General features: G+C 45.0%; 1 protein-coding gene across 1 annotated transcript in view; it reads right to left on the bottom strand.

Moving 5' to 3' along the window:
- The window catches only part of ABCA13 (ATP binding cassette subfamily A member 13), a 2,435,905-nt gene that overhangs the window by 1,446,932 nt on the left and 968,382 nt on the right, over window positions 1–20,591 (bottom strand). Inside the window, exon 30 of the mRNA XM_069216941.1 lies at window positions 18,854–19,050. Within this exon, the coding sequence (XP_069073042.1) occupies window positions 18,854–19,050 (197 nt within the window). The remainder of the gene's footprint in view (window positions 1–18,853; window positions 19,051–20,591) is intronic.

Consider the following 20,591-nt stretch of genomic DNA (forward strand, 5'->3'; position numbering starts at 1 on the left):
ACCTTCCCTTTTCTTACATGTAAGCCACCCCTAAGGTAGGCCCTAGGTATCCCCAAGGGAAGGGTGCAGTGTATGGTTAAGGTCAGACATATAGTAATGTGTTTTACAAGTCCTGACAGTGAAATATTGCTAAATTCGTTTTTCACTGTTGCAAGGCCTGTCTCTCTCATAGGTTAACATGGGGGCTACCTTTAAATCTGATTAAAATGTAGATTCCCTTTGGGAGCGGATGGACATGTGGCGTTTGGGGTCTCTGAGCTCACAATTTATAAATACTCTTTTAGTAAAGTTGATTTTAAGATTGTGTGTTTGAAAATGCCACTTTAAGAAAGTGAGTATTTTCTTGCTTATACCATTTCTGTGACTGTCTGTTTGTGGATTCCCTGTCTGGGGCAGTTTGAACCTCACACTAGACAGTGACACAAAGGGAGCTGGGGAGTAGTCTGCATTTCCTGATGATCCATCTGTGCTAGGAGGTAGGGGAGGAGTGCTCACTCACACCTTAAAGGGCTGTGCCTGCCCTCACACAATGCAGTCTCCAACCCCATGATGAGTGTCTGGAGCCTGGCGTGGGCAAGGCAGGATTTCACATTCAAGAGAGACTTTGCTTTGAAGTAGGCCTACTTCAAGGGAAAAAAAAGGTATAAGAAGGGCACCCAAACCACAGAATTTAGAACACTTTTGGAAACCAAGAGGAACCTATGCCTGGAGAAGAGCTGAAGAGCTGACGAAGAAGAGCTTCCCTGGCTGGGACTGTGCTTTGTGGAGCTATCCTGCAGTTGCTGCTTCTGCCAGAGTAAGAGGGCAAAGACTGGACTTTGTGTGCTTTCCATCTTGGGGAGAACTCTCCAAGGGTTTTATTTAGAGCTGATTTAGAGCTTGCCTCCTGTTGTTTGAAGTCTCAGGGACAGCATAGACTTCTCTCTGCCAGCACCTGGAGTCTCTGGAGCGACTCCTACTCTGCCAAGTGGTGCCCATTCAGTTCCTGGGACCCTGTAAGGAGAAGCTGGCAGCCTAAGAGGAGGAAATTTACGCACAGAATGCCGTGCGGGTAAAAGAATCGATGCAACTCCGATCTGGGGCTGAAAAATCGATGCGCCACCAGCTTTGCGACTGAAAATCGATGCTCGCCTGCAAAGCGACCAAAGAATCGATGCACGGAGCTGGAGAAACGATGAGCAGCATCGCTGACAGAGGCTGGGAGATCGCAACCCACACTGCGTGGTTTTCAGATCATCGTGCGGCTTGATTTCCAACGCAAGTACCGCTGGCCGTGTAAAAACAATGCAAGGCCTGCCCGGACCCGAGAGTTCTGACCGGATCAACACATCGCTGTCCTGCGGAAAGAAGAAACTACGCCCCCGACCTGACAAAAGAAGAAACGAGGCAAGGTGTTGCTCGTGAGTGAAATCAACGCATCGCAAGCACTTTTTGACGCACACTCACCCGTGAGGGGTTATTTTTGACTCACCAAAGGTACATTTTCACGCTAACAGTGTTAGTGTGTGTTTAAAACTACATAAAGACTCTTTTTGATTTTTAATTGATAACTTGACTTGTGTATTATGGATGTTTGTCATTTTGGTCTTGTTTTGTTTAGATAAATATTTCCTAGTGTTCTAAACCTGTGTTGTGTCATTTTGTAGTGATTTCATTAAGTTACTGTGTGTTGGTACAAATACTTTACATCTAGCACTCTGAAGTTAAGCCTACAGCTCGTGCCAAGCTACCAAGAGGGTAAGCGGGGGTTAGCTGAGGGTGATTCTCTTTTACCCTGAATAGAGTGAGGGTCCTTGCTTGAACAGGGGGTAACATGACTGTCAACCAAAGACCCAATTTTTAACAGTTATTACAACGTTTCTTGCACAGTTGCAAACAGAGTTACCACATACCTGCTACAAACTCCCTACTTGACAATATTTACACTTATGCCAGGCAGTCAGCAAAGCTTTCCAACCCATATAAGACCTAATGTGCTTCCATGTAATTTCACAACAATTCACAATAAATTCTGAGAAACCATGTCATATATTGTTTAATCGAAATTATCAAAATTAGTGGCATTATTTCGTGGATTTTGTTTTTAGAAATTGACTTTTTAATGGGACCTCTGCTAATTTTTCTGCAAGGATTGCATAGATCCTTTTTTTCACCCCACACTTTTCCCTCATCCTGTCACTGGGTAATAGTTCATGTTTATATTGTTCTAAGTTCCAGACCCAATTCTTTCCTTCTTCCACTGTTTTTTTTACTTCCCAAGTTCCTTCTCCAACTCTTCCACGTCCTCCTTCTTCCCCTTCCTTGTTTTCTTCTTTGAAGAGCATTCTACAACCCCCCGACCCCATTTTTAAACTGTGGGTGGCCTTTGTACCAACACTCCTAACGCTTTTCCTGCCCTGCCTCGTTCTACTTTTGTATCGTTACATTTTTCTCACCTAAAAAATAAATAGTACATTTATGGGATTTCCATGATGTGCACATTTTGTTCTTTTATATTTTGTCTGCTTTATTTTTTTTTTATTTTTTCTACTAAATTGTATTGGCAATAATTAGTTTTCTCACTTAACAGGTGCATCAATTATTTGGTTTACTTTTTGTATAAAGTTACACACAACTATTATTTTCACGTCACACTATCTGCCTTTAAGCTTGGCCAGTATTTTTTGTGACTTTCACACAACACTGTTTATCATGAGCTTTTTTCTCTTTGTTTTTATTCCAATCTTTTGTTACTATTCATCTTTTCATCCTAAATATAAGAATGCAACTTGCCAACTACAGGGAGGCCCTCAAACAGAGAGCTAGCAGCCTCACAGCTGACTTCTGCCGGGCAACATCGTGTTGATCAGTCCACACAAATAGACTTGTCTGTGCTTGGCTACAAACTCCCACGAGGGAAAGGTCTCCGTTAATGTTTTATGTGCAGCTCAATAACTCGGTAAGAATGATAAACAACTCGCAGAAACAGCCGAGTCGTCACACTGCAGATATATCATATTTTAGCGATCTGGATTAATTCTTGTGCCGGAACGGTCACAATGCCATCCTGTGGCCAAAACGAGTACTATAAATCTTAATACCATAGCAAGCACAGCTATATTTTGCCCTAAACAAACTGTAATGTGGCACGCAACGTTTATGTATTTCATTTTCAAACCTATGGCATTATCACATAGCATTCCAACTGCCCGGCAGTACGTACATATTCCTACCAGCATTAAGCGTTCACTGCTGATGTAAAAAAAAAAATAATGATTAAAAAAAAACATAAAAGTCCCAACTGCATAATATTTACACGAAGCAGTCAATGCTGATTTCACTCGCGCAGAACAATGCAGATTTATTCCAGCAAATTCATCCAGCACATATGCCGAAATAAACATAATAGTATTCATGCATATAACACTAAGTGACGGGCGGTATCTTTAATGCTAAGTTGGTTATTCGAAAATAAAAGTGTTTTTTTGAATTGCTAATAGGTATGATCTTGCTTGAGGAATCTGCAGGACATTTCCGAAAAGAGCACACATCCACGAAAGAGTTAAAATGAAGAAATGCACACACCTGTGTTGGACTTTTGCTTATGCAGGGTCATCCCCAGACTTTTTTGCCTCCTGCCTCCTATTTTTTTCTGACCTGTCGCTGTTGGCTTTTCAACTCTGAGCACTTTACCACTGCTAACCAGTGCTAAAGTGCATATGCTCTCCTGTTTAAATTGTATGTAAGTGGTTTATCCATGATTGGCATATTTGATTTACTAGTAAGTCCCTAGTAAGGTGCACTAGAGGTGCCAGGGCCTGTAAATCAAATGCTACTAGTGGGCCTGCAGCACTGGTTGTGCCACCCACATAAGTAGCTCTGTAATCATGTCTCAGACCTGCCCCTGCAGTGTCTGTATGTGTATTTTTACACTGTAAATTCGACTTGGCAAGTGTACCCACTTGCCAGGCCTAAACCTTCCCTTTCCTTACATGTAAGGCACCCCTAAGGTAGGCCCTAGGTAGCCCCAAGGGCAGGGTGCAGTGTATGGATAAGGTAGGACATATAGTAATGTGGTTTATATGTCCTGACAGTGAAATACTGCCAATTTCGTTTTCACTGTTGCAAGGTCTGTCTCTCTCTCATAGGATAATATGGGGGCTACCTTTAAATATGATTAAAGTGTAGATTCCCCTAGAGAGTAGATGGACGGGTGGAGTTTGGGATCCCTGAACTCACAATTTAAAAATACATCTTTTAGTAAAGTTGATTTTAAGATTGTGAGTTTGGAAATGCCACTTTTAGAAAGTGAGCATTTTCTTGCTTAAACCATTCTGTGACTCTGCCTTGTTTGTGGATTCCCTGTCTGGGTCAGTTTGACAGTTGGGTTGTTTTTCACCTCACACCAGACAGTGACACAAAGGGAGCTGGGGTGTGATCTGCATTTCCTGATTAGCCATCTCTGCTAGGAGGGAGGGGTGGAGTGGTCACTCTCATCTGAAAGGACTGTGCCTGCCTCTGACAATGCTGTCTCCAGCCCCCTGGTGTGTGTCTGAGGCCTTGCCTGGGCAAGGCAGGATTTCACAAGAAGGTGTGAGTCCCCTTTGAAGAAAGGTGACTTCAAAGACTAAAATGGGTATAAGAAGGGCACCCAAACTTACAAACTTTAGAAACACTTCTGGAATCAAGAGGAACCTCTGCCTGGAGAAGAGCTGATCGCTGAGGAACAAGTGCTGCCCTGCCTGTGACTGTGCTTTGTGGAGCTTTCCTGCAGTGCTGCTTCTGCCTGAGTAAGAGGGCAAAGACTGGACTTTGTGTGCCTTCCATCTTGAAGAAGAAATCTCCAAGGGCTTGATGTAGAGCTTGCCTCCTGTTGTTGAAGTCTCAGGGATAGCAAAGACTTCTTCCTGCCAGCACCTGGAGTCTCTGGAGAGACCCCTACTCTGCTCTGTGGTGCCCTTCCAGTTCCTGGGACCCTGAAAGGAGAGGCTGGCAGCCTAAGGACAAAAATACACGCACCGAGCGCCGTGCGGAGAAAAGATCGACGCGAATCCGATCGCGGCTGAGAAAACGACGCGACGCCGGTTCCGCAGCTGAGAAACGACGCCGCAGGAAACGCGACCGAAAAACCGACGCCCGGAGCAGGAGAAACGACGCGCAGCATCGCTGACGGAGGCTGAGAGATCGCACCCTGCGCCGCGGGACTTTCGGATCGTCGCGTGGCTGGCTTTTTCAACGCGCACCGCCGTGCCGAGTTGTTTTCGACGCACACAGCCGTGCAGGGTTACTTTCGACGCCCACCGCCCGTGCGGGGTTATTTTTGACGCAAACCAGGTACATTTTCACGCTAGCAGCGCTAGTGTGGTGTTACAACTACCTAAAGACTCTTTTTATTTTAAACCTTTAAAAAATCATAACTTGACTTGTGTATGTTGGATTTTTGTCGTTTTGGTCTTGTTTTGTCTAGATAAATATTTCCTATTTTTCTAAACTGGTGTTGTGTCATTTTGTAGTGTTTTCATTAAGTTACTGTGTGTGTTGGTACAAATACTTTACGCCCAGCACTCTGAGGTTAAGCCTACTGCTCTGCCAAGCTACCAAGGGGGTAAGCAGGGGTTAGCTGAGGGTGATTCTCTTTTATCCTAACTAGAGTGAGGGTCCTTGCTTGAACAGGGGGTAACCTGACTGTCAACCAGAGACCCCATTTCTAACATTGGTGACCAGCGGTCGGGATTGGACTTGTATTTGTACTTGACATACAGTGATTGAGTGTGCACTACTGTTTTGATCTCAGACCACTACGTGACCACATACTACTTGTCTTGTGATTCTGCTTTTTGTTCTCTGATGTCCTCCTGGAAGTATTGATAATATTTTTGGACTTTGTTTTTTGGTTGTGAAGCCTTTGCAGAATGGAAGTCAATTTCTGGCACCTATTTATGTATAAAAAGTGGCAGCTTAAAGCATTTTGCATGGAAAGGGGACTGGCTGTGAACAAGAAATCCAGAAGGGAGGATCTTGAGTCAGCCCTGTTTCAGTATGAATTGAAACGTTGTCAGGCAACACCACCAGATGAGTCTGAGGAGGATGACTACTCCGAAGAGGAGGGAACAGAAAGAGATGAGTGGCTCCTAGCTCGAATCCGGAGTCTGGAAGAGCTAGATGCAGAGCTTGAGAGGGCTGAGGAGGAGAGAGCCTTAGTCCTGGAAAAAGAAAGGATTGCAGCTCAAGAGCTGAGCTGTGAAGAGCTGAAGCTGGAGGCCATGAGGGCTGAGTCCAGTTCAGATGGTGGCAGCAAAAATCTTGTATCCAGTACTGCTGAAGAAGTGCACATGCCCAGAGATGTGGTGCCCTACTTGAAGGAGGGAGTTAACACACGCCAGGAGGTTCAGGGGTATGAGGTAGCTCCAGTGATGCACAGGGTCCCTGAGGTGGATTGGGGAACTGGCATGGGGAGTCATATTCCTACTGGTGGGAGGGACACTCTACTGACTCTAGGTGAGAGTGACAGGGAGAGGGGTTCCCCCCAGGTAGAAGTCCTGGTTATGGAGTGTGAAAACATCCCAGAAGAGTGTGGGTTGAGTGTCAGGGACAGTCAGGTACTGTCTCACCAGTCTCAGGAGGGTGATGTGGGGTGCTTTTTCAAGGCAGAGTCACTGGATGGTTGGGTGAAGGGTACTTTGGTTAATTCATGTGAGGGGCTGAGTGATGTAATTGCTGGAGAGCATATGTCTAGTCCTTATTTTCCAGAGCTATGCCAACACCAGGTGGAGTGTGAGTTCTCTGACCCCAGGGAGCTTACAATGGAGGCAGACTTCTGGGTGAGTACCAGAGAGTCTGAAGAGGCATTTGGGGGTGCTCCTGAGAGGAGTGGTCTAGGTAGTTCCCAACCAGGTGAGGTAGGGAAGGATTGTAGTGTCCCAGGTAGGTCCCAGTGTAGTGGGATGGGTGAGGGACCCCATGTCCAGTCTCAGAGGAGAGGGAATGGGGATGGGTTGAGGCCCAAGGTGCCCGAGATCCGGTCCCAGGTCCTGGAGGGTTCCCTGCGGGAACACCAGGAGGGGAGCCTAGCCTGTACCATAGGGCCATCTGTTGAGGGAGACCCCACAGTGTCAGGAGAACTTGGGGGGGCGGCTGTAGCCAGCGTCCCACCAGTTCTGGTGTCTGGCAGTACCACTCCTAGTGAGGGGGTGCAGAAGTCCAGACAGAGGGTTGAGAGGGGGTTGCGGACCCCAGTGGAGAACCTGGAGGGTCAGGGGTCAGCTCTGAGAGCAGAGCCCCCCATGAATGACCTTGGTGAGACCATTTCTGGGCTGGGGGGAATCCAGACTCTGTCACATGGGCAGAGGTCAGGAGACCTGCGCCAGCCAGACTCTTGTGTGGCCCTTCGGGACAGTGTGTCCCTTGAGGGGGGTAAGTGTGCCCCCCTGGAAGTCCTGGTGTGCCAGGCAATGGTTCAACCGCAGGGTGGTGACTCTGGGTTGAATAATCAGGTTCAGGGGGTAAACTCTGACCTGATGGGGGGTAAGTGTGCTCCCAAGGAAGTCCTGGTGTGCCAGGCAGTGGTTCAACCGCAGGGTGGTGACCCTGGGTTGGATGACCAGGTTCAGAGGGTAAACTCTGACCTGGTGGGGGGTAGGTATGCCCCCCAGGAAGCCCTGGTTTGCCAGGCAGTGATCCAGTCTGTGGGTACAGACCCTGGATTGGGAGGCCAGGTTAAGGGTGTCCCCCCTGACCTGGAGGAAGGGGCTACTGCTAACAGTGCCCCTACCATGTTGTCTTCTGGGGGGGCCACTCCTAGTTGGGTGGTTCAGGACCCCAGAAGAGAGGGCAGGGGGAGGGAAGCCTCACCCCTGGCCCTGGTCCAACCTGAAGGTACAGACCCCAGGTTGGAGGATCAGTTGCAGGTTAACATCCCTGCACTGATGGAAGAATTGTGCAGGACTGCTTCTACAAGCACCCTGACAGTTTTTGACTCTGGGGGTGCCGCTTCTGCAGGGAGGGTACAGAGCCCCAGAGGGGAGGACCAGGGTCAGGTTAACATCCCTGACCTGGTGGAAGAGAGAGTGGTCAAAGGGTGCCAGGCACCTGGGGCTACCACCCCCACTCTCCACAGTCACAGTGGTTAGAGAGGCCTGAGGTCGGGCTCTCATCCCTGACAGTTGTCTGGGGCCACTGTGGCTTGCTGTCCTGGTGGACAGAGTTGCCCCTGGGGGGGGGAGGACGAGAGTCACACCCCGGGGGTGGAGTGGGCAACACCACTGTGTTAGCCCTTGTGGTACTATCTGCCCATTGCAATACATCTGTGAGCAAAGTAAAGTTAGGTGTTGCACAGATGGTGTCTGTAGATGTGGAGAAGGGTTCCCCATGGGTTAGCTTAGTGGGCCCTGAGAGTATGGACAGAGGGATCCAACTGGAGTCAGGAAGGCGTAGAACTGGAACATGCCCCTGCTGTTGTGGGCCTGGGTCACTGTTCTATCGCCCCAATCAGGGAAGTACATCAAGGTATTGATTGTTCTCCCCTGGCTTTAGGCTGGTAGGGGGTCGTGTTGGACTTTTGCTTATGCAGGGTCATCCCCAGACTTTTTTGCCTCCTGCCTCCTATTTTTTTCTGACCTGTCGCTGTTGGCTTTTCAACTCTGAGCACTTTACCACTGCTAACCAGTGCTAAAGTGCATATGCTCTCCTGTTTAAATTGTATGTAAGTGGTTTATCCATGATTGGCATATTTGATTTACTAGTAAGTCCCTAGTAAGGTGCACTAGAGGTGCCAGGGCCTGTAAATCAAATGCTACTAGTGGGCCTGCAGCACTGGTTGTGCCACCCACATAAGTAGCTCTGTAATCATGTCTCAGACCTGCCCCTGCAGTGTCTGTATGTGTATTTTTACACTGTAAATTCGACTTGGCAAGTGTACCCACTTGCCAGGCCTAAACCTTCCCTTTCCTTACATGTAAGGCACCCCTAAGGTAGGCCCTAGGTAGCCCCAAGGGCAGGGTGCAGTGTATGGATAAGGTAGGACATATAGTAATGTGGTTTATATGTCCTGACAGTGAAATACTGCCAATTTCGTTTTCACTGTTGCAAGGTCTGTCTCTCTCTCATAGGATAATATGGGGGCTACCTTTAAATATGATTAAAGTGTAGATTCCCCTAGAGAGTAGATGGACGGGTGGAGTTTGGGATCCCTGAACTCACAATTTAAAAATACATCTTTTAGTAAAGTTGATTTTAAGATTGTGAGTTTGGAAATGCCACTTTTAGAAAGTGAGCATTTTCTTGCTTAAACCATTCTGTGACTCTGCCTTGTTTGTGGATTCCCTGTCTGGGTCAGTTTGACAGTTGGGTTGTTTTTCACCTCACACCAGACAGTGACACAAAGGGAGCTGGGGTGTGATCTGCATTTCCTGATTAGCCATCTCTGCTAGGAGGGAGGGGTGGAGTGGTCACTCTCATCTGAAAGGACTGTGCCTGCCTCTGACAATGCTGTCTCCAGCCCCCTGGTGTGTGTCTGAGGCCTTGCCTGGGCAAGGCAGGATTTCACAAGAAGGTGTGAGTCCCCTTTGAAGAAAGGTGACTTCAAAGACTAAAATGGGTATAAGAAGGGCACCCAAACTTACAAACTTTAGAAACACTTCTGGAATCAAGAGGAACCTCTGCCTGGAGAAGAGCTGATCGCTGAGGAACAAGTGCTGCCCTGCCTGTGACTGTGCTTTGTGGAGCTTTCCTGCAGTGCTGCTTCTGCCTGAGTAAGAGGGCAAAGACTGGACTTTGTGTGCCTTCCATCTTGAAGAAGAAATCTCCAAGGGCTTGATGTAGAGCTTGCCTCCTGTTGTTGAAGTCTCAGGGATAGCAAAGACTTCTTCCTGCCAGCACCTGGAGTCTCTGGAGAGACCCCTACTCTGCTCTGTGGTGCCCTTCCAGTTCCTGGGACCCTGAAAGGAGAGGCTGGCAGCCTAAGGACAAAAATACACGCACCGAGCGCCGTGCGGAGAAAAGATCGACGCAAATCCGATCGCGGCTGAGAAAACGACGCGACGCCGGTTCCGCAGCTGAGAAACGACGCCGCAGGAAACGCGACCGAAAAACCGACGCCCGGAGCAGGAGAAACGACGCGCAGCATCGCTGACGGAGGCTGAGAGATCGCACCCTGCGCCGCGGGACTTTCGGATCGTCGCGTGGCTGGCTTTTTCAACGCGCACCGCCGTGCCGAGTTGTTTTCGACGCACACAGCCGTGCAGGGTTACTTTCGACGCCCACCGCCCGTGCGGGGTTATTTTTGACGCAAACCAGGTAAATTTTCACGCTAGCAGCGCTAGTGTGGTGTTACAACTACCTAAAGACTCTTTTTATTTTAAACCTTTAAAAAATCATAACTTGACTTGTGTATGTTGGATTTTTGTCGTTTTGGTCTTGTTTTGTCTAGATAAATATTTCCTATTTTTCTAAACTGGTGTTGTGTCATTTTGTAGTGTTTTCATTAAGTTACTGTGTGTGTTGGTACAAATACTTTACGCCCAGCACTCTGAGGTTAAGCCTACTGCTCTGCCAAGCTACCAAGGGGGTAAGCAGGGGTTAGCTGAGGGTGATTCTCTTTTATCCTAACTAGAGTGAGGGTCCTTGCTTGAACAGGGGGTAACCTGACTGTCAACCAGAGACCCCATTTCTAACAACCTGGAATTAAAGTAGCCCCTCTTACCCACTGTCAAGGGAGTATCTTTATCTAGTTATGCATAGTTTATTTATATAATCAATAAACACAATTTCGGCATTTGTTGGCAGCTGACTATGGGAATATTTCTTAAACCAACATTTAAATCTAAACATAGCTACCAAGGTTTCAGATTGCTGTGTGCGACATTTTCGACATTTTTGTAATTTCAGTGTAATTGTGAGTGACATTTCAACACTATGAGTGACACTTTCTTGCCAGCAAAATCAAGCCATGAAGAGGAGGGAACCATATAAATATGGTAGTATATCAAGAATCCTATTGTAATCGTATACCTGTGCCACCCTATGGCCTTTGATAAACACTACTATGAGCTTACATAGTTAAGTGAGAAACTGGAACAAGAAGATTTGAAAATGACCGGAATTGCGTTATTCTAATCGGGGATGCCTGACACTTGGCGGGGCTGTCTGAACTTGGATTTTGATTGGCTTCAACAGTTTTCCCCTGTTGGCCTTTATGTGTGTATGGAAACTGCATAGGGAGCCCAGAAGAATGAAAATACCCTTCAGGAGTGCCCTTTGTTCAGTACCACCACTACCCACAAAGTGTTTGACTTGGATTGCAGTTGTACTCAATGGCCACTGGGTTCAGTGCATGAAAATCATGCAATCTCTGTATCTAGGCCTGTAAGCAGAACCTGTGCCACAGGACAGGGGCTTTTACCTAGCTGGTTTTACTTTCATGCATGCTAAAATGTCCTCAGAAAATTTAAATGGGAAGTGTAACTATTGAGAAACGCTCCAACTTTGACCCTCCAGCCGCACCAATCTGCGAAAAGCTCCCAAATAAGTTGGGTGGGCATATTTTGTGGTTCTTTATTTTAAGTTTTATTCAGATAGACGAGTTGCTCCAAAGCTACATGCAATCATCAAGTCATTTCTATGAACAGCAGCATGCACATATGGGTGCCAGTACAATCTGGTATCAGCCACAAGGCAGGTCATTAAGTCATGCCCGATGACTAGAACCTCTACACCACCTGCATTTTCAGGTTGGCACCGGCAACCATAGCAAACACCTCACACAAGTAAAAGAGGAGCCTAAATTACATACATTGTTTTTTGTTCAGTTAACCTCATATTTGCGTCTCCGGGACTTTTCTCAAAAACGGTCTTTAGAAGATCGAGCTACTGGCTTTGCCAGTGCTTGAAATTACTGGCACTGAACGCATGCATCAGAGCACACGTGCATATATTGTCAGCAATGTTTAAATGGGGTTTATTTTAAAGCAATGTTTCTAAGACATCTGGTGGTGTGCATAGATACAGTGCAATGCACGTGTATGAATGTGTTGGGTTGCATGGTGATCATGTTTTATTTACCATTCTAAGATGGCTGACCATCGTATTAAAGCAGTAGGTTAAAATGCTAAACATAGTGTGTGCAAACCTTAAGAAAGATAGTAAGCGGCCCTGCAGCATTTGCAGCTGACAGAATCCCTAAAAAAACACAGACAACATTGAAAAATGTTACACTGAATAGCATGAGGTAGAGGGTGTCAGGGAATAGGGAGGGAGAAGGAGTGGGTGTATAATGGGAAAACGCAGGTGACTGCAAGAAAGCTCCTACACACCCATGGGGTGCTCAATAAAAAAATCCCCTTAAGTATGCTGTTGAAGGATACAACCGATCCAATCAGATCACTTGAGAACAAAATGCTCCTGAGTGGGAAAAACACAAAAGTGAGGAAAGCCGCAGAATCAAGAGGAGGCAACTGAAATACACAACAAAGTCATTCAATCATGAGCAAGGGGGGTGATCCAAACCCACTATAAGTCTAAGAATATGATAGGCATTGTAAACAGTACATCTTCCTAAAGACAGCTACAACCATCTGCGGCTGAAGTCGAAAACTGAAAGTGTCCTAAATGTCTATGCTATTCAGTGGTCCTCAATGAGGTGTTTCTGTTCGCTCTGCCTCCCTTCCATGGCTCCTGCTGAAACATTTTCAACACGGCCAGATTGCTTGTTGTGTGCTGTAGGAGGGGGTGCCACATTGCTACTACAGTTTTGATCTGCAGGCCTACAACTAGCTCTCTGACATTAAAGGAAAACCAGCATTTAGCAGCCAATCACATGGAAAGTTCAGTTTTAAAGTTAGGTTAGATCTGAAAATATTTGACCATTTGATTTTATAGAGCTTTCAAAACATGTTCATGGAATTTTCAACAGCAAAAATATGGCAGACAGATAGGCAGAGCCCCTGTTTCCATGAAAGGTCCATTTTTGGAGCAGTGGCTAAATGTTCCATTAAGAGTTTTGAATAGGAGCTGCAACTTTGAAAGGTCACTTGAACTCCTCTGCCACTGACCCACAACTGACTCCTGATGACGTTTATACTCTTCTTGTTTGTAAATTTTCAGGTACATGGGCTAATAGAGGCCAAATTAACAAGCATTTATCTTTCCACATTTTATCATTGTGTTTTGTTCCTAAACTAATCAGCTTCGCCAAGACAGGAACAGTGCTATAGTCTGCCCTAGTAGTAACACAGATGATGCAAGAAAAGCAGATTTGTAGTTAGGGTTCTATTGATTACTCCATAAGGACAAAAATGCTTATATCTGTCAGTACTCCGGATAGGTGTATTAGGCACAGAGCCTGATCGTATGTTATGCACTCTGTCCGGATGCCACAAGGCATGCCCCCATAGACATCTCATATGGAAAAATAGACCTGACCATCAATGCAGATTTCCCCTTTCACCATTTTCCTAACTCACAATTCTTATTCCTTACTTTTCTTCTTTTGTCTCCTGGCTCTGTCTGAATGGAAGACCAGTGCAGATTATTGGAAATTGTACTTGCATGGTGTCAGCTATGCACCAGCACCAACTATTCAATTTAGGGCAGGATTAGTCCCGCTTTACCCAACACCAATTTTAGGATGAAAACCCTGCCTCAAACTGCTTGGCTGGGATTTGAAACCTTATGAATGCACTGGAAATGATTGGCAGTGTGATTCTTCTACACTTTTTAAGGACTGTGACTATAAGATGAGCCTCACTACAAACAATATGGAAAGATCTACTTGCTTTCATTTAGTAGGAGAATCATGATCGTCCATGTTCTCTTTATTTTATGAACAATCCGGTGTTCGGGGTCAATTACTGATCACCACAAGTACATGTTGAGTGTAACTTCAGCGCAACTAGATTCCTCTGTGTTTTTTGTGTGTGTTTGTCCATCCTGTGCATTCGGATTTTAGTTAGTATTATTACAGTACACCAATTTATAAATTTGAGATCTCATTAAACTGTTTGTTGTTCTGTCATAAAAATTTACATTTCTTGCTCAATATTTCATCCATTCCAAGTCACGATCTTCACCCATTCCCTTTTCACACTTCCATGTCCACAGTGTCATTAGGGAATGGCCGGTCATGTCTTTGTAGTTTGTTAGAAATTGGGTCTCTCGTTGGAGGAGGTATGCACCCTGTCCAAGTTAGGACCACAATCCTAGTCAGAGCAAGTCTGATACACACCCCAAAATACCCTGTGCTCACTATCTGGTAGAGTGGCACAGAGCAGTCAGCCTCAATTTAAGAGGCAATGTGTAAAGTATTTGTGCAACACACACTCACCATGACACAATGAAAACACCACAAAAAGGACGCCACACCAAAGCAACAAAAATCCAAGTAGTGGAAGTTGAGATAATATTTTTTAAAGATTAAACGTAAAATAGTGCTTAGAAGTCACTAGTCGGGAAAAGGTTGCTTGAGGTCGCGAAGGGCCAATACAAATCCAAAATCAAGGCCGACCACGATGGAGAGTAGGCTGGCTACAGAAGCCACGCAGGACCCACTGAAACAGTATCTTTGATGGAGCAAAACATTGACATCGAGGCACAATGGGTCGGTCGTTGCAGAAATCAGTTACAGAACCCACTTCTGAGGCCCAGGACTGGAGGGGGCACCTCAGGCAAGGATAGGACTCACAGATTGCAGAGTCCAGCAGCACCAGGAGAGTTGCGAGCAGTCTTTGATGTCCCTGAGACTGCAGGAGAGTGAGGGGCAAGCCAACAAGCCCTTGGAGAATCTTGGGTTCAAAGATGTAGAGAACAAATGCAGTCCTTCTCACTGCAGGCAAGACACAGCAGGCCAACACAGCAGAGCAGGTAGCAAAGTAGCAGTCCCTCCTACAGCACAGCACACAGCAAGCAGTAGGCCAACACAGCAAGGCAGTTGCAGAGGGGCAGTCCCTCCTCGCAGCACAGCAGACCTTCTTGCTGGCAGTGTGCCCTTGGTTCCAGTGAAGTTCTGATTTGGTGGGCTTTAGGGTCTAGTACTTATATCCAAATGTGCCTTTGAAGTGGGGTAGACTTCATAAGAGGTAGTTAAAGATCACAAAGTCCCTGCCCTTCCTTCCCTTGCTCCAGACACTCTACAGGGGGTTATGCAGCCCTTTATGTGGTGTGAGGCACAGTCCTATTCAGGTGTAAGAGAGGCACTGGTAAGCTTTGCCCCCCATTAAGCCAGTTAATGGCCATTAAGGCCCATTAAGTCACACCTAAGCTCCCATTGTGTGTGACTGACTAGTGGGAATGCACGAAGCCCATCTGTCACCACCCCAAGATGTATATTCAGAGACAGGAAGAGGCACAGAATGGTTAAAGTTAGAAAATGCCAACTTTCTAAAAGTGGCATTCTCAGATTTGCTATTTAAAATCCAACTTCATCATACGTTTTGATTGTGAATTGTGAGCCCAGAGACACCAAACTCCAAAATTCTGTCTTTTCCCAATTGGAAGTTACTCTTAAAGGCTGCTTCAAGGTCACACCAATGTTGATCTATGGGAGAGATAGGCCTTGTAGTAGTGAAGCACGAATTCCATAGTTGTTCACTACCAAGACATGTTCAATTTAAGAGTTCATGTCTAACTTTTTCAATGCACTACGCCCTGCCCTTGGGGGTAACTAGGGTCTACCTTTGGAGTGACATATGTAATAAAAAAAGAAAGGTTTGAGTCTGGTAAGTGGGCACACTTTCCAGGTCAAAATGGCTGCTTAAAACTTCACACACTGGCTCTGCAGTAGCAGGCCTGTGACATCTTTGAAGGCTACTGTAGTGGGTGGCATAATCAGCGCTGCAGACCCACTAGTAGCATTTAATTGACAGGCCCCAGGCACATATGGGGCACTTTACTAGGGAATAACAAGTAAACTAAATATGCCAATGGTGAACACCCTAATGTTACCATGTTTTAAGTGGAGAACACATGCACTTTAGCACTGGTTAGCAGTGATAAAGAACCCAGAGTCCTAAAGCCAACAAAAAAAGATCAGACATTGAGTATGAGAGAGGCAAAATGTCTGGTGATGACCATGCAAATAGGGCCATTTGCAACACAGTTGATGTGCTAGAAATGGCATGAACTGTTTTCTGTTGAAGTTGAAAACAAAAGAGCGTAACTAAGCTGGAGACAGCAGATAAACTGACTTGAAAAAGGGAAGGGTCTGGCCATAAATTATGCCAAGCAACTTACTGAAATGTGCCTGTTTCCTGTTTTCTTCTGGGTGCTATATTGTTCACATCTGAAGGACCTTGCTGCAGTCTGTATGAAATGCTGGTGTGCTGGAATCTATGCCAGTAATTCTGTTTCTTAAAGATAATAAAAGATAATAACTATTAGCCCATAGGGTGTGGGGTTACTGCCCTTGCCCCTTTAAACAATAGTCAGAAATCACACACTATGTGTACCTGAGTACAGAGGGGCATATTAATGAGAGGCTTGCTCCACCGGAGCATCACTTTTCTTGACCCTCCAGCAGTGCAAGCCTCTCAACCATATCTATGAGGCCATGCAAAGCCACTTTGAGTGCCTTTGAATGGCCTCATAGATATGTAGAAAGACAAAGCAGCGCAAGTCGCTGTGTTTCCTTACTCTGTGACAGGGAGATGTTCCATATGTGTTGCAGTGGGTTTTTCCACGGAACACCCACGGATTTGTATCCTGCCCCAGATTTACTTCATCATGTAAATCTACGGCAGTGCCAAAAACGTGTGCCTCCCAAAAGCAGGTGTAATAAGGAGAAATATTTTCATTTCTCCTTGTTTTTTCTTCTTTCCATGTGTGTTGTATCATACATAGAGAGAGGAAAATGCCTATTGGGATTGTTTTTGTGCAGGAAGGTGCCCCTTCTTGCCCCAAAACAATCCTGCATGCAAAACAGACACCCTTGAACCATGGTGCAATGGTGCTTGTGCCTGAGCTAGGCAGCCAACTGTGCGCCAGCACAGGGGGCAAGGACAGGAATGTACTATATTGCATAAATACAATGCATTCCTGCCCTTTCGCATTGGCGTAGGGCAGCACTGCAAGAAAACTTTTGGCTCTGCCCTACACCAATTCCCCATAAATAAGCCCTATAGCTTATATACCTGAGTAGACATATTACGGAGACATCAGTTATAGGGACTCTTGTAATGGTCGAGTTGCGTTTTCCAATAGAAATGGATTTGTTGATTTGCTGACAACTTTATCATAAATCTGCATGAAATATAACAACCTTTTACAGGGAACAGCTTAGTTTCTTGAGTTCAAATTTCATGCCCATCAGTCTATAGTGGATAGGTATTTGAGATGAAGTAAAAGTAGTATTTTCTATTCCAAGTCATACAGGATGTTTGTTCTCCCATACAGCAAAATCCAACTGAACGAAACTATACCAAACTTGGCCTGAAAATACAATTATACTCGGAATATTCTTTTGTATATTGTGTTGCAAATCTGTTCAATTGGTTCCAAGGCATTTGAATTACGAAAAGGAATGAAGTGGGATTTAAAATATTAATGTTATGTGTAATAATTGTTAAATTGTAAACTATCTTCAGATCTGAAGACAACCTTAGATTCAGATTGGACAAGGGAAAGTTTTTTCCAACGCCCGTTGTAGAATTTGGACTTCTCAGTAGCACATCAGCTATTTTGAGCACTGCTGAATCCGCAGAAAATATTTGTGGAAGTGGTTGCAAGGGGGTGTAATAGATCCCCCCACCACTGGGTTGATGTATGGTGATGATGAAAGTGGTGATCCGCCCCACATTGCAGTAATGGCATTGAGTACAGGAACCCTGGATACCTTTAGGTCACAGTCCAGTCCACTGCACACTGCCTGAAGGCCATGTGCTATGGCTTCAGGTGGGACTCAGGCTCAGGGTGTGGTAGAAAGTAGGGCACATTTTCAGGTGCCAGAAAAGAAACTGCAGCAATCCTGGAAAGCGATATTAAAATGATCCCCCTTCTAATATTTCCGTGCTCTGAATAGCCATCTGCTCAAGAGAACACTGCTCTCCTGTGCAATGGAATAAAATTGAGAAGGGTTTGGATCAGCAACGCAATTAGGTCAATTAAACCTGTGATGGATGACCATAAAACTATAATGATATTGGAGACAGTAATTACAAGCAAGCAACAAACCGAGTCAGGGTAACAACAAGTGATTTTTGGTTTCCACTACTGGCATTCTTGGTAAACAGAGAGCTGAAAACATAAAAAGAAATATTTCAATGACTGAAAAAAGAGGCACAGCTCTGAAAAAAGTACCATGACTGGTTTAGGTTGAGGAATATACAGGTGTATGTTGACCTTAAGTTACCTTTAAATCTACTGCAAATCACAAATAAGTACTAAGAGAAAAAAACAACACTTTTGATGACTAAAAAGGATGATGCGTATTTCAACTCAAGAGTCAAGACAGGAGTAACTGGAGAAGCCTCTTTCCTCGGCGTTTCTGCAATTAACACCTTTGGCCAAGCAGGACCAAGATTGTATCCACATGTAACACATTCTTTACAACACAGCTGTAAATATTTTCGCACAAGGGGAAGTTCAGGCTTTTTATGGAAAGTTCTCCCCAAAACTAAAATTAAGAACATTATTTCTAACAGATAATTTACATTTTACAAAATATAATGAAGTTTGCATATATACCCTCTGTCCTTCTAACTGATTAGCACAACCTTTCTCTTTACAAATACAAAGGTGATACTGAATAGGACACAGAAAAGTTGTTTTCAAAGCAATTACGATAGATGATTTACAATGTATTTAATGAGATGTACTAAACTCCAAATGTTTGGGGACCCAGTATTGTTAGAAAAAGTGAAATACATAATATATTCTAACTTCAGGCTACCTGTTTTATACTTCAGGAGAATCTCCCAGATGCTGCGTCGGGAACACGGGTCAACCCCACTTGTTGGTTCATCCAGGACTACTGTTCTAGAGTTTCCCATAAATGAGATGGCAATAGACAGTCTTCTTTTCATTCCTCCAGAGAGTGCTTGCACACGCTTGTTCTTATGAAGGACAAGCCCCACATCTTGAAGGGCTCTGGCAAAGAGAACAATGAACATGAAGATGCATGACTCGTGGAAGGTTAAAATGTGGTATGAAAGAAGCAATGAAAAAGATGATTCAGAACACTAGTTAATAACTAAAAGGAAGCACCAAGGTAATACATTTAGTTTAACTGTATTGATTTGAACAATGATTATTCTGAACTCCCGAGAATGGGAGCTGTGAGGAACATGACTATTTCAGATTCTGGACAGAGTCAAACAAATATGATACATCCAGAGTTGTTTTTACACTTCTTGTCCTCATTTCCAGTGCATTCCCAAGCATGTGATCTGATTACTTTTTCCATTGCACATAGTAAATATTAATTCAGGAGCTAAGCAGATCAGAGGTAAAATGGAAATGAAAAGATCTAGATAATATCTTTTGGTTAATCGAAAGGATAAATCTTTTTCTTTTCCTCAAATTAAAAGACGTACCATTGCTCATCACCGAGTGCATAACTATGCTAATGTGTTTTATGTCAACATCTGCTTTATTACACGATGGAAAAGATGTGCCGTTTGGGTTTCAGAATTTCTACAAATTGTCCCAGGTACTTTAGTGGCAGAACGAATTGGAGCCATATGTTCTGGAGTAGTGTCAAAGTGTCTTAATGTGTCATGTAATTGTACCTGATAAACAAATTAGGATGCTAGAGTGGCAGGTGCAATGTTTGTTCAAATCTAAGGTGCAGCATGAAAAATCAATGAATTTATGTCTTTTACAAAACAACTTTTAAATGCGAAATCGTGGCGATGGGATTATTTACATACTCTTTAAAATGTTTGCCTCCCGTGCGGCACATTTTTGCATTACTGTACTAAATATGGGAAGAATCTTTCTGTTCCAAACTACCCGTTTTGAAATACACGTGTAATGCCAGGATATTTAGGCCCGTATTTATACTTCGTTTGCGCCGAATTTGCGTCGTTTTTTTCGACGCAAATTCGGCGCAAAACTAACGCCATATTTATACTTTGGCGTTAGACGCGTCTAGCGCCAAAGTATGGGCAAATAGCGTAATTTTTTTGCGTGAACGCCTTCCTTGCGTTAATGAGATGCAAGGAAGGCGTTCCCGTCTAAAAAAATGACGGCGACGCAAATGCGTCGTATTTATACTCCCGGGCAAAAATCACGCCCGGGAGTGGGCGGGGCAAAAAAACCCACATTTGCGCCACTTTTTAACGCCTGCTCAGGGCAGGCGTTAAGGGGCCTGTGGGCTCAAAATGAGCCCACAGGTGCCCTCCCATGCCCCCAGGGACCCCCCCTGCCACCCTTGCCCACCCCAGGAGGACCCCCAAGGATGGAGGGACCCACCCCAGGGACATTCAGGTAAGTTCAGGTAAGTATAATTTTTTTATTTTTTTTTATTTTTTTGGTGGCATAGGGGGGCCTTATTTGTGCCCCCCTACATGCCACTATGCCCAATGACCATGCCCAGGGGACATAAGTCCCCTGGTCATGGCCATTGGGCAAGGGGGCATGACTCCTGTCTTTACTAAGACAGGAGTCATTTAAATGGCGTCTGGGCG

The sequence above is a fragment of the Pleurodeles waltl genome, chromosome 2_1 (assembly GCF_031143425.1).
Source record: "Pleurodeles waltl isolate 20211129_DDA chromosome 2_1, aPleWal1.hap1.20221129, whole genome shotgun sequence".
In the NCBI taxonomy this organism is placed as follows: domain Eukaryota; kingdom Metazoa; phylum Chordata; class Amphibia; order Caudata; family Salamandridae; genus Pleurodeles; species Pleurodeles waltl.